Genomic DNA, 25,318 nt, shown 5'->3' on the forward strand with positions numbered 1-25,318 from the left:
TGTACAAAATTATGAGGGGAATAAATAGAGTGGACAGGATAAAATTGTTTCCCTTGGTGGAGAATTCTCGAACCAGGGGACATAGATTCAAGCAGAGTGGCAGAAGGTGTAGGGGGGACATGAGGAAGAACTCTTTTATGCAGAGGGTAGTGGGTGTCTGGAATTCGCTGCCCAAGTTGGTGGTAGAGGCAGAAACTCTAAACTCTTTTAAAAAGTACCTGGATCTGCACCTTAAGTGCTGTAAGCTGCAGGGCTATGGGCTGGGTGCAGGAAGGTGGGATTAGAAAGGGCACCTGGGTGTCCTCGGGCTGGCATGGACAGCTTCTGTGCTGTAACTTTTCTATGGTTCTATGTGACAGAGTCACATGCGGGGACATGTTTTCCTTATTTTTCAATTGTTTATTTTTAATGTTAAAGATCTTCAGCTCCCTGAGGCAGCTCTGTGCCTTCAGGGAGCTTTCTGTGAGTGCACCCACACGGATGCACCGACTTCCACACTTGTCCGCCTCCCCCTCCTTCCACGCCACCCCTCCCCCCCAGGCAGCGCTGAACGTTTCAGTGCATGATGTACGCTGGCCATTAATTGGTCAGCTAGCATGAAATTGTGGTCAGGGCCTGATCGTGGGCTGTGGACTGTTGCATGGCTGCTCCCAGGCTTGCCCACCGCACTCGCCTGATGAGGGGAAAATCCTCCCCCATATTCCTGCCTATCCCCAATAACCTTTCACCACCTTGCTTATCAAGAATCTATCTACCTCTGCCTTAAAAAGAAGAGAATTCCAAAGACAAATGACCCTCAGAGAAGAAATTCTCTTCATTTCTTTCTTAAGTGGAAGACCCCTTCTTTTTAAATAGTGACCCCAAGTTCTAGATTCCCACACAAAGAGGAAACATCCTTTCCACATCCAACCTGTCAAGACCCCTCAGGATCTATATGTTTCAATCAAGTCAGCTCTTACTCTTCTAAACTCCAGTGGATTCAAGCCTAATCTTATGTCATAAGGCAACCCACCCATTCCAGGTATTAGTCTAGTAAACCTTCTCTTAACTGGTGCCAATGCATTTACATCTTTCCTTAAATAAGGAGACCAATACTATACACAATACTCCAGATGTGGTCTCACAAATGCCCTGTATAACTGAATCATAACCTTCCTACTTTTGTATTCAGCTCCCCTTGCAATAAACAATAACATTCCATTAGCTTTCCTAATTACTTGCTGTACCTGCATACTTACCTTCTGCAATTCATGCACTAGTACACCCAAGTCCCTCTGCATCTCAGAGCTCTGCAATCTCTCACCATTCAGATAGCATGCTTTTTTATTCTTCTTGCCGAAATGGACAATTTCACATTTTCCCACATTTTACTCAATTTGCCAGATCTTTGCTCACTCACGTAACCTATCTATATCCCTTTGTAGCCTCCATACATCTTCTTCACAACTTAGTTTCCTATCTATCTTTGTGTCATCAGCAAAATTTAGCAGCCCTACCTTTGGCCCATTCATCCAAGTCATTTATATAAATTGTAAAAGGTTGAGGCCCCAGTTCAGCTACTGGAAACAGTTTCCCACCCTTTCATAATTTTTAACCATTCTATTATTTTCCCCCATAAGATGTAATGTCTAAAGGAAATATTTGTTTTCGTTTCCTCCTAAACAGAAGTATCCTAATAAATCTGCTTTATACCCTCTCTAAAGTCTCAATATTGTCCCTATAATGCAGACCCCAATACTGCATACAGTATTCTAACTGGGATCTTAAAAAGTTTTAATATAGAGTTGTCATTACTGCAGGTCAGTTATATTTTCAAAGGATATATTGTGAAGTATTAATCCGAAGAGGAGTCACATTGGACTCGAAACGCTCACTTCGTTTCTCTCTCCACAGATATTGCCAGACCTGCTGAGTTTTTCCAGCACTGTCTGTTTTTATTTCTGTTATATTCTATACTTCTTGCAATAGAATCTAGAATTTTATTCCTGTTAGAACCTATTCATGTGCAAGATTCGATTTGACATCTGGAAGAAGGAAATGGGATGAAATAAAAAGGGTTAAAGAAACCTGCGTTTCACGTCCTGCGAACCTGTACCCTCAAATGCGTCAGATCTTCAACAACACCAAGTTGCTCTTCCAATGAAAGTATATACATTTTGACGAAAATACATTGAATTCTATCTGCCACTTGTTAGCCCATTCTCACATTTTAACAATGGCCTCCTTTGAAAATTCCTTTGCTTTCCATTTAACGTTCTGATTGAAAACACCCACTGAACGCTTAAAAACTATATTTCTGATTGAAAAATCTAGACTGCTCTCTTCTCTCTGGCATCTACTCAATTCTGGAAGAGTAGCAGAAACCTAGGAAATTACATGAGACGAAGGAGGGAAACCTGTTGAAAGAGAACTTCAGAAAAATAATGAAATTAAAATACAAAGATTTCAACAACCATTTAAATGAAATGTAGTACCTGCATGTTTGTTGCATAACGTACCTCTGTAAACGAGATACGCGCAGGTCACTGTCATCTCCCCCTCTGAATCCCTTGGCAAATGGGTTGTTTTCAATTTTTAGCTGGGTAATCTGTGAGGATAAGGCACATTTATATTAATTTGCTCTCTAACATCTTATTTCAGTGTCGGCCGATCGATCCAACAAACATCGAACAAATTCTTGTTCTCCCGTTTTAGAGTGCAACACCTCACATGGTGCCGTCATGAAGTGTGAACCAACGTCTTTAATCACAGGCTTGTGAGTATTTATTCCTCACTTGTGCTATTTTAATTAGAATTGGTGTCTGGGGCAATGACTACGAATGGTAGAAAATTCTGTGCCACTTTGTTCAGTACTGCATTTGAAGCATTGTGAAGCAGAGAACAGATAAACTACGACAGATAATCCTGATTTGATAATCCTGTCGGTGCAGACACTGTAACAATTCTGTGATTCTGTGAGTTCCTTCAGGTACCGAGTACCACTGGAATAAACCCCTGCCTTCTGCAGCAGATCTAAGGCTGGGGAGGTGAATCATCCTTATTCCTAAAGTGACTATTTCATACTCCCAGTAAACAGACTGCTTTCCTTTTGGAAAATAAATATGTCTTCAGAACAGATTTAAAGCATGTTAACACATGAATTGAACAAGCAACCTGGAGGCAGGAAACTTTGGACCCAGCAGACTGTTGGTGTTGTCGAGTCAGAATTTTGACATCTTGATGATAATCCTGTTATTTAGGTAATTATATTCTTTCATGGGACGTGGGGCGGCGCTGGCCAGGCCAGCATTTTTAGCCAGCGACGCCCACGCCCCTTGAAAGAATAACTAAAAACAGGAACACCGACAGTCTGTAGCTGGGCAGAAGATTTTCGAACCAGCGGTGAATGTGCGGCCGTTGCCCAAATGGCCGTGAGCTGGAGGTGCAAAGCTCCCTATCTCCCGAGCTAAGTTGCTTGCTCGGTTCCTAGTTCAAGAAAAGCCCATTGCTGAGGTATCACGTTTGAAATTCCAATTCATATTCATTTTATTCAGTATTTTAAATCGAAGTAAAAGATAAGAGAAACCGCCCTATGATACTTTGAAATATTGGTTCCAATATCAGCAACAATAGACAATTTCACCTTAGACCATCCCTGATGTGTTTAAAGAAATAGGGTATCTGTGTTTCTTTTTATATTAGCCTTAGGCAAAAATATGTGCCACGTGACAGAAAACTCGGAGTCAAAAGTCTCTAGGCTTATTTGGCTCACATTGTAACCCTTGTTCATTCATTTTACTCCCTGAGTGAAGAGAGGTCACAACACTCTTCCTCCGCGGACTTGTTTGTTTACTGGATCCGCGCAATAAAATGTAACATCTGAAAAAATACCTTGACGAGAGACAGGTATTGGTAAATCTATTAGAACCACTTCAAACTGCTGTTCTCAGTGTCTTGTTATCCAAATTTATCCATCGCATCTGGTAACACTGCACAGTTCACAAGTCCCTTCAGCCACGAGTGAGTCTATGGTCACAGCAACGGGTAATCTTTAACCCACCTTCAAAATCGCTAAATTTAGTTTCATATTCCCGGCTACAATTTGATGGTTTCTTGAGAGCTGTCTTCTGTCTCAGCAGTCTAACAACAGTTCCCACAAGCAGAACATATCGCCTAAGATCCAGGAACTGTACAATTTTTTACACTCCGTCTTTGAGGAGCTGCATTCCAAGCTGACAATTGCCCCTCTCGCATCAAACGGTTTTACTAGTGCGTTTAACATTATTTCATGCTACAGCACACTGACTGCCAAATTCTTTGCTTTCGACATAATCACGCACAGGTTTACAGATTAAAGTGACTATAATCTTAATCTACAATAGAATTATAATGCGATGCGCAGTCAATTGATATTAAAAATACAGCGACCGTTAACTTCTTTGTTATTCTGCCATTAAAATACAGCAATCTGTGTGGTGAGAGCTGGGAATTGGACGATGTGCTTTGAGATGTCTGCTGGTTGTGCTACATAAATGCAAATCTTGTTTTTTATGGCAGCAGAGCAGGACAAGTGGAAGTTTTACATATCTAGGCATGCATATAGGTCAGAAATCCTTCATACATCTGGCTCCTGAAATGAAGAGTCTGTTGAGTATTTTACAAATGCTAGCACATGACTTTCAGTACTTTAAAGGTTCAGATAATGTCAGAATCATATCTCTTTAAATTGGACTTTTCTTTTTAAAGATATTGAAGGACATTGCAGTATTTGGACATTTGGAGGCTGCCCAAGAGTTGTTTTAAAAGGGTCACAAGTTCCCCTTGGGTCTGTCAACAAGCAGGCCTCTTCCAAGAAATCACCTGAGCTATATGGTACTTGAGAAGGAGTTGTTTGTTTGTTTTGAACTGCAAAGTACTTTAATAAATGAAAAGCTGGGAGACAAAAAAGCAATCGCAGGGCAGAGAAAAAACCTTGGGCAGGATCTTGCGGTCAGCAAGCAGGGGTGGGGCCTGCTCACCGATGCAGGATGACGTTGGGTGGAACTCCTGACACCACCCCGTGTCATTTCCATTTTCAGGTCAGCGGGGACGCAGCCGAATCAGTTATGCACCTGCTGACCTGTCAAAGGCCAATTGAGGCCATTGAAAAAGTAATTAACATCATTAACGGACCTGCCCATCCAACCTTAAGGTCGGCGGGCAGGCCAGAAGCTCTGGCGGGCTTAAGAAAAAGCATGAAACCTCATCCACAGGCGGAATGAGGTTTCATGAGGGTTTTTAAATATTTAATAAAGGTTTCAGTAAAAGTTATGGACATGTCCCAACTCATGTGACAGTGTCACATGAGGGGACATGTCAGGGAAATCTTGCTATCATTTGTTAAACAATTTTTAATTTGGAGCCGATCTCCCTGAGGCAGCACTTAGCCTCAAGGAGATCAGTGCGCTCTTTTGTGCGCATGCGCGAAAGAGCGCACTCCCGGCTGAGGGAATCCCTCCCCTGCCCGCACAGGGAGCGCAAAGCGCTTCCTGGTGGACGTCACACTGGAATTGGCCCGTCCATGTAAAATGGTGGCAGGAGGCGCGTCTGCCTGCGCCCGTTCCTGCACCTCCCCCACAACAGGGGGAAAATTTTTCCCTTAAGTTTGAACCTGTGGTTTTGCTTTCAGTCTTGTTGGGGAAAGGCTGAGAACTGAAGGCTACCCTGACTAGCTCTCCCTCTCTCCTCCTCTCTGTTTTGTGAAATCATGTGTGGTTCTCGAACTGTAGCCAGACAATCCTCATCTGAGTGTAGTTTGTCTGCATAATTTTGGACTTGCTAGCTGAGACAGGAAGAATTGGTCCAGCTATGCTCTCCTCCACCCTGAAGCATTGTTGGTGAACTTCCCAACATCTACTGGGCCCACCCAAGGAACCCTTCACGTGAAGGATCTTCAGACCGACAGCATCGAACCTCCATGAACTTTAATTTTCATTTCTTTCTAAGAAAGTTTTTTTTTCCCCATCCACCCAACTCCGCAGAGACTACCTGTATGTCTTTTGTTTGTCTGTGTATGCGTGTCTGTGTGTGTGCTGGGGAAGTTTAAAAGGGTTAGTTAGTTAGTTACACTTCCAGATTACAACTGTGTGTCAATCAGTTCTTGAAACTTGTTTAAAAGGAGTTTTGTTTTATAATAAATTAATCATTCTGAGTTTTTGAAAGAAACCTGGTCAGGGTCTCTTCCCTTCTGGGTACTAGAGGCATAGGTACACAATTGGCCATTTTAATTAGAAAATTAAGCATTTAAATTAATGATACGCCCTGCGGAGTAGTGGAGCTTGATAATTCACACACTCCTCCCACCCCGGCCGTAACAATAAGGAAAGAGTACAAAAAAAGCCATTTTTACAATCAGGAATGTTTTTCCAATAGTGTTCCAATATTCTGTTCGCAGTGCCAAAAATGTTTCCAAATTTAATCTCTGGAGCGAGATGAACAATTACATGTAAAATCTTGATGAGCAACAATCCAGCATATTTAACTAGTATGATATTATTCAATGCTGGCTGGTTGCATTTTGCATATGACATCAAGGGCAGAATTTTGCCCTCGTCGGGCGGGCTCAATGGGGGTGGGCAGAAGCAGTCAAGAATCCGACCGCTGCCCGCGTTCGGGGCCAACTGCGATTTCACACTGGCGGGCCAATTAAGGCCTGCCCAGCGTGAAACGCGGTTCATCACTGGCCGGGAAGGGCCAAGCATGGGCAGAGGCCTCTCGGCTGCTGGGTCCAATGTCGACCTGGTGGCTGGTTTAAAAACGGCCCAGGCAGCCCGAGAAAGGCTGCCAGGGAAGGATGTCTGTCTGTCGTTGCAAGGATGGAGTCAAGTGCGTCAGCAAAAGTCAGGTGGGAGGGCAGGTCGGGTGGGCACTCAGCCCCCCCGTTTTTTCGACGAGTGCCTTGCTGCCTTCCTGGAAGAGGTGGCTGCCAGAAGAGACATCTTTGTCCCCAGAGATGGGAGGAGGAGGCCACCGCACCTCACCAAGATGGCATGGGAGGAGGTGGCAGCCCAGGTGAGCAGCCACGACAGGATGCAGCGCACCTGGGTGCAGTGCCAGAAACACTTCAATGACCTGCTGCACTCAGGAAGGGTGAGTACCATGTTGGCATCAGTCAGTGTGTTCAATTATTTTGGGCTGGCCGTCCCCCCCGTGGAGCTCAAGGGTGTTAGAGACTGAGTGCTAACTGTGCCAACAAGGTGCTGACCAAGGGGCTGAGCCCTGGCTGCTTTGACTGAGTGCCTTGCGGCTCAATGACTTGGATATGCATTGCAAGGTGCTCCTCAGCTGGGGTTGGCCAGGCTGTAATGGTGCTGAAGGTAGAGTGGGCTTATCAATGCTCCTCTGTCTTTTCAGGAGGAGACATCCCATAACAATATTGAGAGGTCGCAGACTGGCAGTGGACTCCCACACCTCCTCATCCTCTCCCAGTCTCTTCATTGATGTGAGCCTCGAACCTGGAGTCCCCATTGATCATTGAAAGACAAGGGCAACATGTTGCAGAACTCCATGGTCTCACCAGGGTACCTGGCATGCACAGTGACAGTGTGATGACTTTAACTAATGACATGTCCTTCTCCCTTTTAGGTTCACCAGCAGGTGCTGCTCTCCAGACCCTGAAGGGCCACCCCTGACACCAGAGGACCACCATGCTCCACAAGCACCTGTGTCATACCCGCTCTCTGAACCAGGCACCAGCGCAGATACTAGCACCTCGGTGGGCATTAGTTCAGTGGCTAGTATCTTGGTGCACATTGTTAAGGGCACTTCACACTCGCTTGATGTTCAGGCGTAGACAGAGAGTGCCCAGGGCGCTGGCAGTCGGAGGACTGCTGGAGACCAAGACAATGCTCAGTCAAAGGCTGATGATGAGCCTCTGGAGTCATCCATTAGGCAGCAGATGCTGGATGTCCAGCTGGGTGCGCGGGAGGATCTGGCGGAGATCCAAGAGGATATTTGTGCCATAGTCTCCATTGTGGAGGAGTCCCTGTGGAGCATGAGCACTGTGCTGACCCTCATGGCCGAGCACACTGCCTCCTCCATTGAGAGAGTGGTGACTCTCATGAAGAGGCAGTTCCAGGAACAGAATCAGGGGTTCCTGGGTTTGCACTCAGACCTGCAAGCACGCACACAGGCACTGACCTCAGCTGGTCAGTGTCCGTGTGTGAGATGAATGGGGCACCCAGTATCCCATTAGGTGCCCATCCATTAATGGTGAACAGGGAGGTCCACAGCAACCACACATTGGCACATGAGCTGCCTGTCGTCTCTGCGGGCTCCTCTCAGGGTGCTCTGGATGACAGCAGCAGCTCCTCCACCCCTCTGCCAGTGACCGTGGCATCTGATGAAGCTCCGGCGACTGGGGAGATGCCAGCTGTGGCACTGGCCACTCCCTCCCAGGTGCGGCCAGCACAGGCTCCACTGGCCAGAGGACAACCGCCAAGGTCATCAAGGCCAACAGGACAGCACAGTCGGCAGGCTGCCTCCAATTCCAGTGCCAGTGACGGGGGAGCACCAAGATATAGTGCCTGTAAACATAAGTTTAAAGCACCTTAAGCATGAGAGGGACCGGTCATGGATGATCTGTTGTTCCCCCATTTTGTTTTCCTTTTTTTAATGGTGTGACTACCAATACTGGATATTTCTCCATTCAAGCCTATGTGAGCTCCAACATAAAATGACATTTGCTTTTGTGTCTGTGGCCTGAGTATGCTTCGTTTGTTTTGTAGGTGCAGGGTAGGCCATTATGTAATGCTGGCTGTGGGTGCCTCGAAACTTTATTACACAGACATTGACTGTATCTTGGGGGCCAAGGAAAGGGTCATTTCTGCAATTCAGGATGGAGGCAGCAGCCCTGGCATGATGGGGTAGTTCTTATTTGGCAGCCTAACTGAAGGAGCATTGGATCAAGGTATCTCTAGTGTCCCAGCTCCCTTGGAGGTTGCCGAGATCAGGCTCCATGCCCTCAGCATTCTCCTCACCATGCTCCTCTTCTGACTCACTACTGGATTCATCCTCTATTGTCTGTGCAGCTGCGTCAAGATCCTCTTCCTCAGTGGGTCTCCCTTGCCAGTGCCAGATTGTGGAGAGTGCAGCATGCAACCGCTATCACTAACACCCACTCTGGGGGGTATTGCAGTGCGGTCCCTGAACGGTCCAGGCGTCAGAAGCGCATCCTGATAAGACCTATGGTTCTCTCTACCACTGCCCTTGTGGAGGCATGGCTCCTGTTGTACCGCTGCCCCGCCTCTGTTCTTGGGTAGCAGAAAGGTGTCATGAGGTGTCAAGCCCTTGTCACCCAGGAGCCACCCATCCAGTTGGGCTGAACCACTGAATAGCCTCAGCACCTGGGAGTGTCTCAGGATGTATGCGCCATGGGAGCTGCCGGGATACCTTGCACAGACCTGCAGAATCTGCATCCTGTGGTCATACATTATCTGCATGTTCATGGAGTGGAAGCCCTTCCTGTTGATGAAAGCACCCGGCTGACCCGCTGGCGCCTTGATGGCCACATGTGTGCAGTCGAAGCGGGGGGGGCCCAGCAATCGCTGCAAAGCCTCTGGCTCACTGTGTCTGGCTGGCCTCGTCCATACAGAAATCAATGAAAGTCAATACCAGCCTGAACAGAGCTTCTGTCACCAGCTTGATGCAACTGTGGACAGCTGATTGGGACACTCCACACAGATCTCCCACTGAGCCCTGGAAAGAGCCAGAGGCATAGAAGTTGAGGGCCACTGTGACCTTCAGAGCCACTGGCATGGGGTGTCCACCCACACAGTTGGAGGTGATCTCAGGGCCTATCATCTGACAAATGGAGGTCACAGTCTCCCTGGAGAGGTGGAGCCCCCTTTGACATTGCACCTCAGACATAGTGAGGTAGCTGCATCGCCGCCTGTAAACCCTGGCAGCAGGATAGCGGCGTCTTCTGCGGCCCCTTCCACCTTGGACTTCCTGCTGGCCCTGCGCCCCTTGCGCCTGTGCCTCTCCTCCCACAGGTCACTCCCCTGGAAGCTGCATAGGGACACATGGCCTTCTGTCCCTCTGTTCCTCCTCAGAGGAGGTGCCTCCAGCGGAGAGCACAATCGCCATTACCAGGGTAAGGGAAGGCTGCCTGATACCTAGAAAGGTCCACACAGTCTGAATCCTCACGGGGCCTGGGAGACACTAATGAGTGCAGAAATGATGCCTGGAAATGCTAAGAATGAAGCTCTGATTAGAGATTAAACTGCCAAGTACCAATAAGCAGCAAGTTATCTCCAGAACTCCTCACCACTCACATTGACAATGCTGCTGACCCTTCTTATCCTGCCCGTGGATAAGGTTTTGCAAATTCTGGCCTGCCCGCCTGCCCGTTTTGCCCGTGCAACGAGCGAAAAATTGAACAGGCAACGCTAAATCGCCGTCAGTTGGGTTGTCAAGGGCCTTAACTGGCCTCTTACTTAATGGCAGGCGTGACTCCAACTCCCGCACGCGCCCGCCAAGCGAAATATTGAGCGAGTGCACAACGACGTCGGGACGCTCGCCCAGCGTCATCGTGCGTCATCTTACGCTTGAGCGGGTCGGGCGTATGCCCGCCCGCTCACTGAAAAATTGTGCCCCCAAGATTATCATTGTAGCACAATAATCGTGTTCAATAAACTATTTATCTATGTCTATACCAATAGTTTTGTATACATTTCTCCTTTTAGCAACGGTCTTACTCAAAACTATAACATGCTCCATTGAGGTGTTAATTTAATTGAGAAATTATTATACTATTTCTGATCAGTTGGGGTGCTATTTTACGATAATGGAAAACACGCTCAACAGAACCAAAAGATGCTGGTTCTGCTGGAGGGCATTATTTAGTTTAACTTTTCTTTTGGCACGATAGGAACTAGTCATAAAGCCAGTTGGAGTTTTATTTCTGTCGTTACTTGGCCATAATTTCTAATCCAACATATTTATAAAAAATATAATTTAGATAGATTTGCTAACACAAAATTATTAAGGAGGTTGATAGGACAAATGCTGGGAGAATGTTTCCCAGAGCTGGGGAGTCTAGAACTATGGGTCACAGTCTCCAAATAAGGGGTTGGCCAGTTAGGACTGAGATGAGGAGAAATTTCTTCACTCAAAGGGTTATGGAACTTTGGAATTCTGTACCCCACAGGGCTGTAGATACTCAGCCATTCAGTATATTTAAGACAGAGATTGATAGATTTTTTGATAATAAAGGAATTAAGATTATAGGAACAGTGTGGAAGGTAGAAATAAAAACAGAAAATGCTGGAAATACACAGCAGGGCAGGCAGCATCTGTGGAAAGAGAAACAGAGGGCAGAATCTTCTGTTCGGTGAGCGGGGGGGGGGGCGGGACCCGCTTGCCGACATGTAAAATGCCACAAGGTGACGTCGGGCATGTGTCCCGATGTCACCCCGCGCCATTTAGATTTTCAGTTTGGCAGGCGCACAGCCGAATCGGGTGCATGCCCACCAAACTGTCAAAGGCCTATTAAGGCCAATAAAAAACTAATTAACATGATTAATGGACCTGCCTGAAGGTTGGCGGGCAGGTCGGGAGCCCAGGCGGGCTTCTGAAAAACATGAAACCTCATCCACGGGCGGGATGAGGTTTCATGAGGGTATTAAAGTTTTTATAAAATGTTTAAATAAAAGAAATTGACGTGTCCCAGCTCATGTGACAGTGGCACATGAGTGGACATGTCAATAATTTTTTTCCCCTTCTTTATTGAAAATTTTCAAACCAGAGCCGATCTCCCTGAGGCAGCACTTTGCCTCAGGGAGATCTGTGCGCTCTTCCACGCGCATGCGCGATAGAGTGCACTCTTGACTCAGGGAATTACCCACCCCCACCCCCACCCCCGCCGGCACAGGGAGTGCATGGGGCAGACATCACGCTGGGTGGGCCTTAATTGGCCCACCCACGTAAAATGGGGGCGCCGATCGGGAACCCACCCGCTCACGTCCGCTCCCATACATTCCCCCACCCCGACAGGGGGAAAATGTTGCCCAGAGTGAACGTTTCAGGTCAACGACTTTTCATCAGAAACAACAACTTGCATTTATACTGGACCTTTAACATAGCAAAATGACCCAAGGTGTTTCCATAAGACCATAAGATGTTGCAGAAGTAAGCCATTCAGCCCATCGAGTCTGCTCTGCCATTCAATGAGATCATGGCTGATCTGATAATCCTCAACTCCACTTTCCTGCCTTTTCCCCATAACCCTTGATTCCCTTACTGATTAAAAATCTGTCTATCTCAGCCTCGAATATACTTAATGGTCCAGCCTCTACAGCCATCAGAGGTAAAGAATTCCACAGATTGACTACCCTTTGAGAGAAGAAATTCCTCCTCATCTCTGTTTTAAATTAGAGTCCCCCCTTACTCTGAGATTATGCCCTCTGGTCCTAGACTCTCCCACAAGGGGAAACAACCTCTCGGTATCTACCCTGTCAAGCCCCCTAAGAATCTTATATGTTTCAATAAGGTCACCTCTCTTTCTTCTAAATTCCAATGAGTACAGACCCAACCTACTCAACCTCTCCTCATAAGAAAATCCCTCCATACCCGGGATCAACCTAGTGAATATTCTCTGGACTGTCTCCAATGCCAGTGTATCTTTCCTTAGATAAGGGAACTAAAATTGTTCACAGTATTTGCGGTGTGGTCTAAGTAGTGCCTTGTATAGTTTTAGCAAGACTTTATTTTTATATTCAATTCCCTTTGAAATAAAGGTCAACATTCCATTTGCCATCCCGCTTACCTGTTGAACTTGTATGTTAGCCTTTTGTGATTCATGCATGAGGACCACCAAATCCATCTGTGCTGCAGCTTTCAGCAGTCTTTCTCCATTTAAATAATATTCAGCTCCTCTATTCTTCCTGCCAAATTGTATAACCTCAAATTTTCACTGGAGTGATATCAAACCAATTTAATACTGAGCCACAAAAGGTGATATTAGGGCAGATGACCAAAAGCATGGTCAAAAATTGAGATTTTATACAGTGTCTTAAAGGCGGAGAGGGAGTTAGAAAGACAGAGAGGTTTAGGGAAGGAATTCAAAGATTAGGGTCTCAGCTACCAATGGTGGTGCAATTAAAGTCAGGGATTTGCAAGTGGCCAGAATCGGAGGAACAGAGATATCAAAGAAGGCTGTACAGCTCAAGAGCATTTCAAAGATAGAGAGGGGTGAGGCCACAAAGGAATTTAAAAGCACAGATGAGAGTTATAAAATTGAGGCATTGCTGGACCTGGAGCCAGTATAGGTCAGCAAGGGCAGGATTGATGGGTGAACAAGACTTGGTCTGAGCTAAGATAGGGGCAGCAGAGTTTTGGATGAGTTTAAGTTTATGAAGGGTGGAAGATGGGAGGCCAAACAGGAATGTATTTTAATAATCAAGTCTAGAGGTAAGATACGATAATAGATACCACTTCAAGAAACAGGTGGTTGAATATTTATTGAGTAAATGAACATCTTCTCATTAAATCGGCACAAGTAAGTCCGATGGCACTTACAACTTTTATGATAATGCGATTGTGCATTTTCAATTTGATGGGAATTCATCCACTCCTTTTTGTTTTCCATTTTTGCAATACTTTCTTTGCAGCGTGTTGCAGACTCTATTTCATGCTTTTTCCATTTGCTTTCCATTTCATGTTCTGAGACCTCTGTTTGCTCTGTTTTCTCAATCCTGAGATATTCATACTTTTTTTTTACTTTAAGAGTGAATGCCTCTCCTGTTCTCATCTTTCAGTCAAGGTCTAAATGGTTGCACATCTTTTCCTTTTTTGGTATTTTCAGTTTCACCTTAATTTTTGCCAGAAGGAGACAATAAACTGATGGGAATTTGGTTACTTTCAAATGATATTGCTATGATGTCACTAGGTCAAAATCTTGGAAATCCCTACCTAATAGCATTGTGTGAGAGTTCCATTACATACACGGCAGAGTTCAAGGGGTAGGCCCGCTGCCACTTTCCAAAGAGGGGTAATAAATGCCAATCTTGCTATTGACACACACCCTAAGAATAAACTTTTACTGATTTGTTATTAGTTACCATAGCATTGTAAGTCAAGGTACTCATTTTGAGTTTGGAGTTTCTCTGTATGTCTTCTGTTCCCATAGCTATCATCCACCTTTATTGTGTTCATTTTTAAGATTGTATAATAGAGTATAATGATGCTCAATAACTCCCTGTTAGCAGTGATGTTCTGTAAATTGTCCTTCAGAATGAGACAAACAATGCAGCGAATATAAGCAAAAGAGCAAGAAATGCTGAAAATACACAATATGCCCATCAGTGTCTCCAAACTAGTGAAGGTGGGTTAATTTTTCAGGTATGAATTCCTCATTATACTTTCTTGAAACAGTAACGATTTTAATATTTTCAGGTGTTTATCAGCATGCTGCATATTTCCAGCATTTTAATTTTTAAAATTTCTGTTCCTCAATTGTCTTACTTTCACTTTTCATTAATGATATCAGAAAGAAATCCCCACTGTAAACAGTTCGGAGCAGCATATTCATTTTCATTGCACTGGTGTTGTACATGAAGCATGATGACATTTACTGATGTGAATCATGGACAACCCTCCAAGACGGATACACTCCTCCAATCCTGGTCTTTGTGTACATCCCCAATTTTCATCACTCCACTATTTGTAGGCTTGCCTTCAACTGCATGGGCCCTATGCTCTGGAATTCCCTCCCTATATTTCCCCACCTCCATACCTCTCTCCTCCTTTAAGTTGCTCCTTCAAACCTACCTCTTTGGCCAAGTTTTTGGTCACTTGTCCTGAAGTGCCTCAGTGTCAATCTTTGTCTTATAATGCTCCTGTGGGGTACGCTGGGATGCTTTTAATCTGGTAAAGATGCTATATAAATGCAAGTTGGTATTGAATGGAACTGTCGTGTTGCAAGCTGGCAAGTAATGCTCCTGTTTTGAAATTGGTGAAGGCAGATATTGCCCTCTTGACTATTAGTCCAAACCCAGCCCATAAAGAGTGAGATTTTTTAGCTGCTTGGGAATATTTTAGTAAAATTCAGTGATGGTCTCTAAAAGTGTTGCACAATCGCTTTGCCTTTTTATGATAGACTGGACCATTGCTATTTATCCTCTGTCCTGCCCCCAACTGTACCATAGGGGAGTCAGAAGTTTAAAAGGAAAATGTTTTCCACCTGTGTAAGACAGGACAGTACTATTGCTGGCACCAGTCTAAGCTCTCTCGTGTCAGGGGCCAACAGTCTGTACACTGTCGCCTGCTGATGCCTCTGTGAACTATTGTCCTTTGACCCCAATTAACAAACAATTAGGAAAACATTTTGCACCACACAATGACCCTTCAGCTAATCACTGTCAGCACTTTGGTTCCAGTGTATGATAAAAAGGACTAGGCACATTTGATAATGAAACCAGCTGTTTATTTTATGGATGTGGATTAAATATTAAAATTGTCTATGAAAGGGATAGTGCTGTTGGAGGTAGACAAACCTGGGTGGTGCAGTAGTGTTTGAATGGAGCTCATTCACTGATCTCTGTGCTATATTATTATCACCCGTTTTCTATTGACACGATACCACTATGGTCCTTTTTTCCCCACAGTTTAAAACAGGACAATACTATTGCTGGCACCAATCTGAGCTTTCCCATGTCAGGGGGCAACGGTCTTTAACATGAGTATGCTGAGCTATTTTCAATTGTGTCAGACCCAAGCTGGGCCTTGCACATTCACCAACAACCACAAAATAAATTTGCCAGATTCACTAAGGATGGCAGCTGGGAAGACTTGGTTCTCTCAGCCATCAACCATAATGAATTCATCAAGGTTCCTTTGGTGTTGCCACTGGTTGCATGAAACCCACCCACCTATGGCGCTGGCACAGCATTTTACTGAGATATAAGAGGTATTGTTTAGCACTCAGAATGGCTGTCACCATCAGTCTATCCAATTCAATAAATCCTTTGTAACTTTACTGAAAAAAGAAAGGATTTCCATTTATATAACGCCATTTATGACCTTGGGATGTCCCAAGGGGCTTTACAGTCAATTAAGTATTTTCGAAGTGCTGACTGCTTTAATGTAGGAAAGGTGGTGGCCAATTTGGGCACTGCAATCATCCACAAACAGCAATGTGATAATGACCAGATGATCTGGTTCAGTGATGTTGGCTGAGGGTAAGTATTGCCCAGGACACTGGGGAGAACAACCCTGCTCTTCTTCAGACAGAATGGCAGGATCTTTGATAACTACTGTACCTGAGAGGGCAGATTAGGTTTTATGAGTTGATTTTTGTTTAGTCTCTGCTTTCATGAAACCATCAGAAAAAAAACCTTTAAAGTTGTGAATTATTAGAAATATATATCATGGCCGTTTTACAATGTTACTGTCCAGGAATGCAACTGAGTGTACCACTCTCCCACATTTTGGCTTTCAGTCGGGAGTCGGTTGTGATGGACACTGCTGTATACTGTGGGGACCAAATTGCTTAATAATCTACATTTATATCAATCATATGTCATGATATGCAACTTTTATATAACTGACCACAACTTCGACATTAGCCTCTCCAATTTGCCAAGGTCAGCAGCCAGGAAGGCCTATTATTTTACTGGCTCCTTTACAGCATATGCCATCAACACACAAGCACATATGGTTAATCCAGCATGGGCTTTGATGCAATTTGCACATGTACACTGTCAGTCACTGCCAGTCTTGTAAGCAACAACAGCTTGCACTTATATAGTGCTCATAACATAGTTAAATATCCTAAAGGGCTTCACAGGTATCTGGTCAGACAGAAATTGATACCGAGCTAAGAAAGGAGACAAGAGAGCTGATGGCTAACCAAACGCTTGGTCAAAGAGCTAGGTTTTAAGCAGCAACTTAAAGGTGAAGATTGAAGTGAAGAGGTAAAAATTGCAGCATTAATTATGCAGCCAGTCTAAACCAAAACAGATCAATAAACATGCGAAAGTCGCAAACTTAGGCTGTTCTCCATGATCCTGCCTTAAAAATAAAAGAGTCTCCAGAGATCTCCCACATCTGCTTTTGTGAGACTGGGCCTCTTAGCATAATTTTAGGAGCCTCTGATGCAGCTGGGGTGTTTATAATACATAGTGTAGACAAGTCACCAGTCGGCCCCATTCCTGTACTATCATTGTCGATTTTCCTTCATTATCAAAGGGGCCATTCCTAGAGACATCTGTTGTGTGTTCCAACAGGACTGTGCAGCCCGATTGCAGACCTGTATGACTTTCTACAGTGCTGGCAAGGATGAATTGTTTGATTTCACTGGAACTGCCTGTCTTTCTAGCTCATCTTTTGTCCTTAGCTTCCTGGATTCTTTGCTGTTTGAAGGAAATAATGCACTGCTTGAGATCACTCCCCAGGAAGTTCTTTCTTGTGCATTTTTCTCCCAGTCTGTGGTGGACATGTCACATTTCCTGAGGTTTGCCTTCTAGGAATCCTTGAACCTTAATCTCGGCCTAGCTTGCAGGCTCTGATGATGAGTGTTTCATTTCCAGACACTTCTGCTTTTTGAAGTACTTCAGCGTTGGGCATTTTGTCCTCCCATTTGATGCCCATGATGTTCCAAATGCATTTCATGTAGAACCTATTCAACTGCTTAATGTGTCTGGAGTAGGTAGCCCAGATTTCACAGGCATAGAGGAAGGTAGGTATTATCACAGCTTTGTACACAGCAAATTTTGTTGTAAGTTTGATCATTTGTTTCCTCCGCTACTTCACAGCACGTGTTATGTCAAAGGCGTCAGTGTATTCACTGCAGACAGCGACTCTGGCTGTCATTCTATCGAGAAAATGCTCTATCAGATTTACAACTCTATCAGGACATCCAAGTTTGGCTAAGACTTTCCACAAGGCCTTTCTATTTACTGTGTCAACAAAGGCAAAGTGGAGTCCCATGTGTGTCCGCAGCATATCTCTTGTTTTTGCTGAAAGGCGAAGACCATGTCACAATCGCCTCTCCCTTTCCTGAACCCACTTTGACTTTCTGCCAGTATACGTTCTACTATGTGGCTTATCAGTCTGTTTGTGTAGAACTTTTGCTAGAATCTTACCAGCTACCATAAGCAGCAAGATCCCTTTGTGGTTGTCACACACAAATTTTTGTCCTTTTCCTTTGACAAGCGAACAATCGTGACACTCTTGTACTCCTAAGGGAAGGTTTGTTGATCCCACATTCAGTGATGTAATTGTGTGAGTTTGATGGCTAGCTGGGGTCCCCCAGACTTGTAAATTTCTCCTGGGATCCCATCTGAACCTGGCACTTTCCTTTAGGGTAGGAATCTGATGGCTTTGTCAACCTCCCTAACAGAGGGTTTGATGTACAGGTTTTCACATTTGGGCTAGTCTGGAAGCTTGTCTATAGTTACCCCATTTACAGTGGTGTAGCACAGTCCTAAAGTGCTCAGCCCAGAGCTCTTGGCTAACTGTCCTGCCCATCAGGACAGATTTCTCATCAACACTAAGAACAGGTGAGTAGCCATGTGAGGGACGACCATACATAGTTTTCAGGGCTTTATAAAAATTCCTCATGTCACCCTGATCTGTATAGACTTGAAACTCTCTGACTTGTTTAGCTCACCATGCATCTTGCATTCTATGCAGCTTCTGCTGCAGGTTCCCTTTACTGTCCTGGAGTGATTTCTTAAGAGTGGATGTATCTTTGTTTCCCAGCTATGCTGCATATGCTGCATTTTGCTCCTGTAGCAGTTCCTTAATTTGATGATCATTTTCATCGAACTGATCTTAGTGGTTTCTTTTCTGTGTTCCCAGGACATCATTGACGGTTTGGAGAACTGTTGGTTTGAAGGTTGACCATGCTGCTTCAATATCATCACTTGGAGTTTTCTTCAGGCGACATCCATTCCTCAAATTTGAGCCTGAGTTGTTCGCAGCACTCTGTGGATGCCGGTTTCTACACATCTAGCTTTCTTGGAGATCTGGTGCATGTTGGTCTTCTTTTCAGTGAGATGGTAAATTTTATCTTGGAGCGGAGCATCCTGTGGCCTGTAGAGCACTCTGCTCCTCTCATAACCCTAGTGATCATAACATCTTTTACGTTGCTGTGCTGGGTGATGATAAGCCAATCTGATGCCAGTGTTTAGATCTTGGGTGCATCCATCTATTTTTGTACTTTGACTTCTGTCTGAAGATGGTGTTGGTGATTGACATATTTCAGCAGGTGCAAAGACTCAAGCGAAACGTGCCATTGCTGTTGCATTTCCCCACACCTTGATTTGCCAGGACATCATCCCAAGCCTGGTAGTCAGTTCCTATCCTTGCATTGAAGTCCCCCATCACAATGAGCTTGTCCTGTGAAGTATATGCAATAGCTCTGTCCAGGTCGTCATAGCACTTTTCCTTGATATCTTCAGGACTAGTCATTGTTGGAGTCACTGATGATTGCTGCATATTTGTTCACAAGAGTCATGGCGACCGTTTATGCCCCTAGAAAGGGTATCCAAGCTTTTTGTGATGACAGGTTTGATAGCAAAGCCAACACCTACCTCTCGCCTCTCACTCTTTGGCTTACTAATCCAGGGGAATGGGTATCCTGCTGATAGCTATGTCAGCTGGCCCTCCTCTGCCAGGCAGGTTTCATTTAAAGCAGCAATGTCAATATTGTATCATGATAGCTCCCTGCCAACCAGAGCAGTTTTGTGCTAAGGTTGGGAGCTGTTTTCTTTATCAAGTAGAGTTGTACTTTCCAAGAAGCTAAGTAGAGTTCCAATTTCTTCTTCTTTTTGTCTCACTCGCAATATACTGTAGTGTAGGGATGAATACTCTCTCTCTCTGTGTCTGTTAGCAAGCAAGAAGGATGCTTGTGTGGGTGAATACCAAAGGAGTGCATTTCGGGATATAAAGAAATATGTGTGAAGGAATCAGTAAGGTGTGCACACATGAAATACCTGCACATGAGTTGATTACAGTGAAGATGGATTGCTCTTGGCCAGCCCCACTCTTTGGGTCTTGCACATCTGTTCCCAGTGGCTTGACAAGTCAAGACGGCTGGAGATGTGGCTGACTGCAGTGGATGATCTGCAATACCTTCTGTGGCAGTGCCAAAAAACTTTACACCTGTCCACACAGCTTTGCTGCGATGCTTTTATTACCAGTAAGGAAATACCATTTCCTCGGCCACATTCGTCTCAGCACCGTTTTTTTGTGCAGCTGCAAAAAGGTGATTGGAGATAGGCAGTCTATCTCACAGTGGACACCAGCCCACATGCTACCCTAACCTGGCTTGCCCTGCAAAACATTGCCGTTATCAGAGTGTAGCTGCTTCGGTGCACAAGCAGCTGCATGGAGCCACAGATGAGAGTTGGGTGAATGTTGAGGACCAGGTACAGTTATCCATCCAGCTATGAAGTAAGATGCACTGACCCTTGCAAAAGGGACTCCCTCTGACACAGACCCCACACACCTGTACTTATGAAAGTGTACATAAAGAAGTTTTGTAGCCTCAGAGGCTGTGCAGGTTCCATCATACAGGGTTGGTACAATCTCATAGGATTACATAGGATACATAGCACAGACACAGACCATTCAGCCCAACCAGTCCATACTGGCATTTATGTTCCACTTGACTCTCTCCCATCTTTCCCGATTAAATCTATCATTGCAGCCCTCTATTCCTTTCTCCCACATGTGATTATCCAGCTTCCCCTTAAATGCATCTATAGTATTCGCTTCAACCACTCCCTGTGGTAGCAAGTTCCACATTCTCAACACTCTTTGGGTAAAGAAGTTTCTTCTGAATTGCCTACTGCATTTCTTGGTGACTATCTTATATAGATAATCTCTAGTTATGCTTCTCCCCATAAGTGGAAACATTTTCTCTGTATACACTCTCTCAAAACATTTCATAATTTTAAAGGCCTCTATTCTGTAGAGAAAGGAGACCCAGCCTGTCAATCCTTTCCTGGTATGTATCCCCATGCATTTCTGGTATTATCCTCGCAAATCTTGTCTGCATCCACTCCATTACCTCTATATTCTTTTTATAATATGGTGACCAGAGCTGTATGCAGTACTCTAAGTGTAAATGTCTAATCAATGTTCGATACAGGTTTAGCATAACTCCCTACTTTTCAATTCTATCCATCTAGAAATATAGCCTAGTGCTTGCTTTGCTCTTTGTAATTACCTTGTTAACCTGTGGCGCAACTTTTAGTAATTGGTGTATTTATACTCTGAGATCCCTTTGTTGCTCTACCCTCATCTAGACCCGCACCTTCCATGTAACAAGTGTCTTCCCCATTCTTCCTACTAAAATGTACATTTACATTTACACATTGTGTTGAACTTTATCTCCTCCTATTTACTTAAGCTCAGATCTCATGTTCCTTGTTTCTCACTCCACCTCCTCCTTGACTTTGTGCTTCAGATCACACAGTCTTGATCACTTATCATGGCTCTGATCTTGGTCCCAAGCCAATCTCCCAATTGCAGATAATGGAAGCCAAAACATTATTAGGAGCTGAACAATTCCCAAGAACACTCTTCACTGAGGTTAGATGAAAGCTGCCAGCAACAGGACTGCATTGTTTCTAAAGGGAACATTAAGAGGAGAAAAGAATTGGCTTACCTTGTGATTCTGATATGATGTGACTGAAATGAACGTCGTCTCTGTGAATACATGGGTGGAAAAGGCAGTGTTTTTTGAACCAAAGGCATTATTTTCATCTGCTTTTACGATGTGGAGTCTTGGTTGGTATTTGTGCATAGAATTCAAAATAATCTGTGGCGAGGGAGACAAAAAGAGTAACTATTAGAATCATAAGTTATCAAGATAAACAGAAGAGTGATGCTCATGAATTATTTGTTCAGGTCAGTACAGTGTGTGAAAGAAGAGTTACAGCTCAGTGCTTCTGTTCCTCTTTCTGTCCCATGACAGCTCAGTAATGTGGAGAAGGAAGGCAGGAAGCTGGGTCTTACTGTTTTGATGATGTACTAAAGTCTGTGTCACCGCAGCAGGCACATTACACAGCAATCATTCTAAATTACACCGTCCATCAACAATAGGACAACTGGGATTCCTCCTGGATGGATTCTTGGGGCCGAGTGGTGTGAATCTCCATTTTTAAAGTATTTCATTTGCTTTTAGTCTCCCTTTACCATGTAATACTACCAGACTTCCCCTTCCACACTCAAAAATCCAGTTTAAGGACCTTCTCCCACCCTCTCTATGTATGCCTTTTCAACATTGACCAATGTGACGCATGTGAGACTGCATCAGGTGACCCACCCTCTAATTTATCACTCTCGGCCTGGCTCAGTGGGCACCATTGTCACCTCTGAGTCAGAAGCTTGTGCATTCAAGTCCTGCCCCAGAGATCAGGGTACAAAAACTAGGCTGACATTCCCAGTGCAGCATTGAGGGATTACTAAACTGTCAGACAGGCTGTCTTTCAGATGAAATATTAAACCAAAGCCTGTCTACCACCTCAGGCGGATGTAAAATGTCCCATGGCACTTTTGTGAAGAACAGGGAAGCCCTGGCCAGTGTGTATCCCTCAACAACATCTTTAAAAACAGATTACTGTTTGTGGGATCTTGCTGTGTGCAGATGGGCATTCCCTACATTACAGCAGTGAGTACATGTCAAAAGGACTTTATTGATTGTAAAGCGCTTGGAGATACCCTGATCCTGAGAAATGCAAGTTCTTTCCTTCCTATGGAGAAATTTCTTGTGCCCACTCACCAAATTCACTTGGTTTCTTCAACATCTGATTCATAATTTTGTGTGCACAAACCCACAACCCCTTTGTACTGTTCAAAACAAAGATATGGTCAGAGGTCAGTATCACGTTTGTCCCGACTGATATCAGATTCCATGATCTTATTATGTTGTCAAGAGATATGACCAAAGCCTCAGGTGCAAGTAGCAGAGAACTGTTACCTCATACCATTTATCCACATGTACCCTAATTAATAGTCCGTTAGGGCAGGTCCCAACTCATCTTACACTAGATATAATTTGTTTTTTTAGAGACTATATTCTACTTTCTACTGATTGTGGTTGGCCAGAGTGGGGCTCAAACCCTTCAACTTCTGAATCAGAAGTAGGGACACTGAGCCTAAGGTTCACTCATGAGTAACAGTAATAACTGTTAAACATCACTTCGATTTTTATTGTTGATTTCTTCCAGAGAGCAACGGGGACAACAGCTGAAAGAATGTTTGGAATGTTAGGAGCTCAACAGCACATCAGCTCACCCAGAGCTCCATAACATTGGATGAAAATGTAAATTAAAGGAGACTTCTCTTACATGAATGATTTGTGTTACAGGTCCAGCCTTCTAACAGTATTAAAAGCTTTATTGAAGGGAATGCAGCCAAATGTACTCTCAACACTGGGTAACAAGACATTTGCATTCCCACTGGTGATTTCTCCAGGCAGTGATCTCAAAGTGAACAGGTACAGGTGTCAGCCTCAGAGGGTAGCACTCTCATTTCTGAATCCTAAGATCATAGACTCAGGTCCTACTCAGAGGTTTGAAATTTGAGCACAAGAGCCAGGCTGGCACAACTGAAGGAGTGCTGCAATGTAAGAGGTTCTGCTGTTTGAATTAAAGGTTAAACCAAGGCCTTGTCTGCCCTCCCAGGTGATTGTAAAAGACCCTGGCAACTATTTTGAAGAAAGAGTTTTCCTAGGGTCCTGGTCAATATTTATCTCTGAACCAACATCATTAAAAAATATCTGCTGTTTTTGTGGGATTATGTTGTGTGCAAATTGGCTATTGCATTTCCTATATTATAACAGTGGCTACTCTTGAAAAGTACTCCATTGGATGTAAAGGACTTTGGTACATCCTGAGCTTGCAAAAGACACATTTGGATGCAAGTCTTTCTTCTTCTTTATGTCCCAACCCCACCCAATGTAATCGTAGTGCTTTCCCAAAAGTAGGGACAGTCAATGGATAAATTGGCCCACTTTGCTCTGATGGTTCTACAACCAACTGATTACACAGAAGTAGCACCAGTCTCAGAAGTGGCAGATCATGTCTCTAACTTTATAATCAGAATGTAAGACTGGAAGGTGATGGGGATGTTAACCAAAATTGGGGAAAAAAATTAAGATGCAAAAGAATGAGCCAAAATCCCAATTTACCCAATCCAACAGCTGTAGTGTCTGTTATTATGGGTTTGTCTTGGGATTCCTTGGTTCCTTACTCTAGAAGAGATCTTGCTGGGGCAATGGTGCTTTTAAATATATAGTTACACCCACTCTCTGAAGTGATCCTCACTCATCTTCTCGCAGTGACATCGCTATGACACATAGGGGAGGCGATGGCATAGTGGTATTGTCACTGGACTAGTAATCCAGAGACCCAGAGTATTGCTCTGGGGACCTGGGTTTGAATCCCAATTCAGTAAAATCTGGAATTAAAAGTCTGCTGATGACTATGAAACCATTGTCTGGAAATCTGGCCTACATGTGACTCCAGACCCACAGCAATATGGTTGACTCTCAAATGCCCTCTGAAATGGCCCAGCAAGCCATTGATACAACAGCAAGTTGTATCAAACTGCTACAAAGTCTCAAAAAAGGAATGAAACCAGACAACAACTAGAAATGACAATGGCAAAGGCAAACTCAACCCTGTCAACCCTGCAAAGTCATCCTCACTAGTATGTGGGGGCTAGTGCCAAAATTTTGAGAGCTGCCTCACAGACTAGTCAAGTAACAGCCTAACATAGTCATCCTCACGGAATCATATCTTACAGATAACGTCCCAGACACCAACATCACCATCCCTGGGTATGTTCTGTCCCACTGGCAGGACAGACCCAGCAGAGGTGGCGGCACAGGGTTATACAGTCAGGAGGGAGTTGCCCTGGGAGTCCTCAACATTGACTCTGGACCTCATGAAGTCTCATAGCATCAGGTCAAACTTGGGCAAGGAAACCTCCTGCTGATTACCACGTACCGCCCTCCCTCAGCTGGTGAATCAGTACTCCTTCATGGTGAACATCACTCGGAGGAAGCACTGAAGGTGGCAAGGGTGCAGAATGTACCCTGGATGGAGGACCAAGCTGGCCGAGTTCTAAGGGACATAGCTGCTAGACTGGGTCTGTGGCAGGTGGTGAGGGAAAAACATACTTGACCTCATCCTCACCAACCTGCCTGACGCAGATGCATCTGTCCACAACAGTATCGGTAGGAGTGACCACAGCAGTCATGGTGGAGACGAAGTTCTGCCTCACATTGAGGATACCCTCCATCGTGTTGTGTGGCACTACCACTGTGCTAAATGGGATAGATATC

General features: G+C 44.6%; 1 protein-coding gene across 1 annotated transcript in view; it reads right to left on the minus strand.

Moving 5' to 3' along the window:
- The window catches only part of tbx4 (T-box transcription factor 4), a 134,775-nt gene that overhangs the window by 15,250 nt on the left and 94,207 nt on the right, over window positions 1-25,318 (minus strand). The window contains exons 6-7 of the mRNA XM_078547827.1: window positions 21,635-21,787; window positions 2,499-2,587 (exon numbers count right to left, since the gene is read on the minus strand). Coding sequence (XP_078403953.1) covers window positions 2,499-2,587; window positions 21,635-21,787 — 242 coding nt within the window. The remainder of the gene's footprint in view (window positions 1-2,498; window positions 2,588-21,634; window positions 21,788-25,318) is intronic.

This window comes from Cetorhinus maximus, chromosome 9 (genome assembly GCF_964194155.1).
Source record: "Cetorhinus maximus chromosome 9, sCetMax3.hap1.1, whole genome shotgun sequence".
In the NCBI taxonomy this organism is placed as follows: Eukaryota; Metazoa; Chordata; class Chondrichthyes; order Lamniformes; family Cetorhinidae; genus Cetorhinus; species Cetorhinus maximus.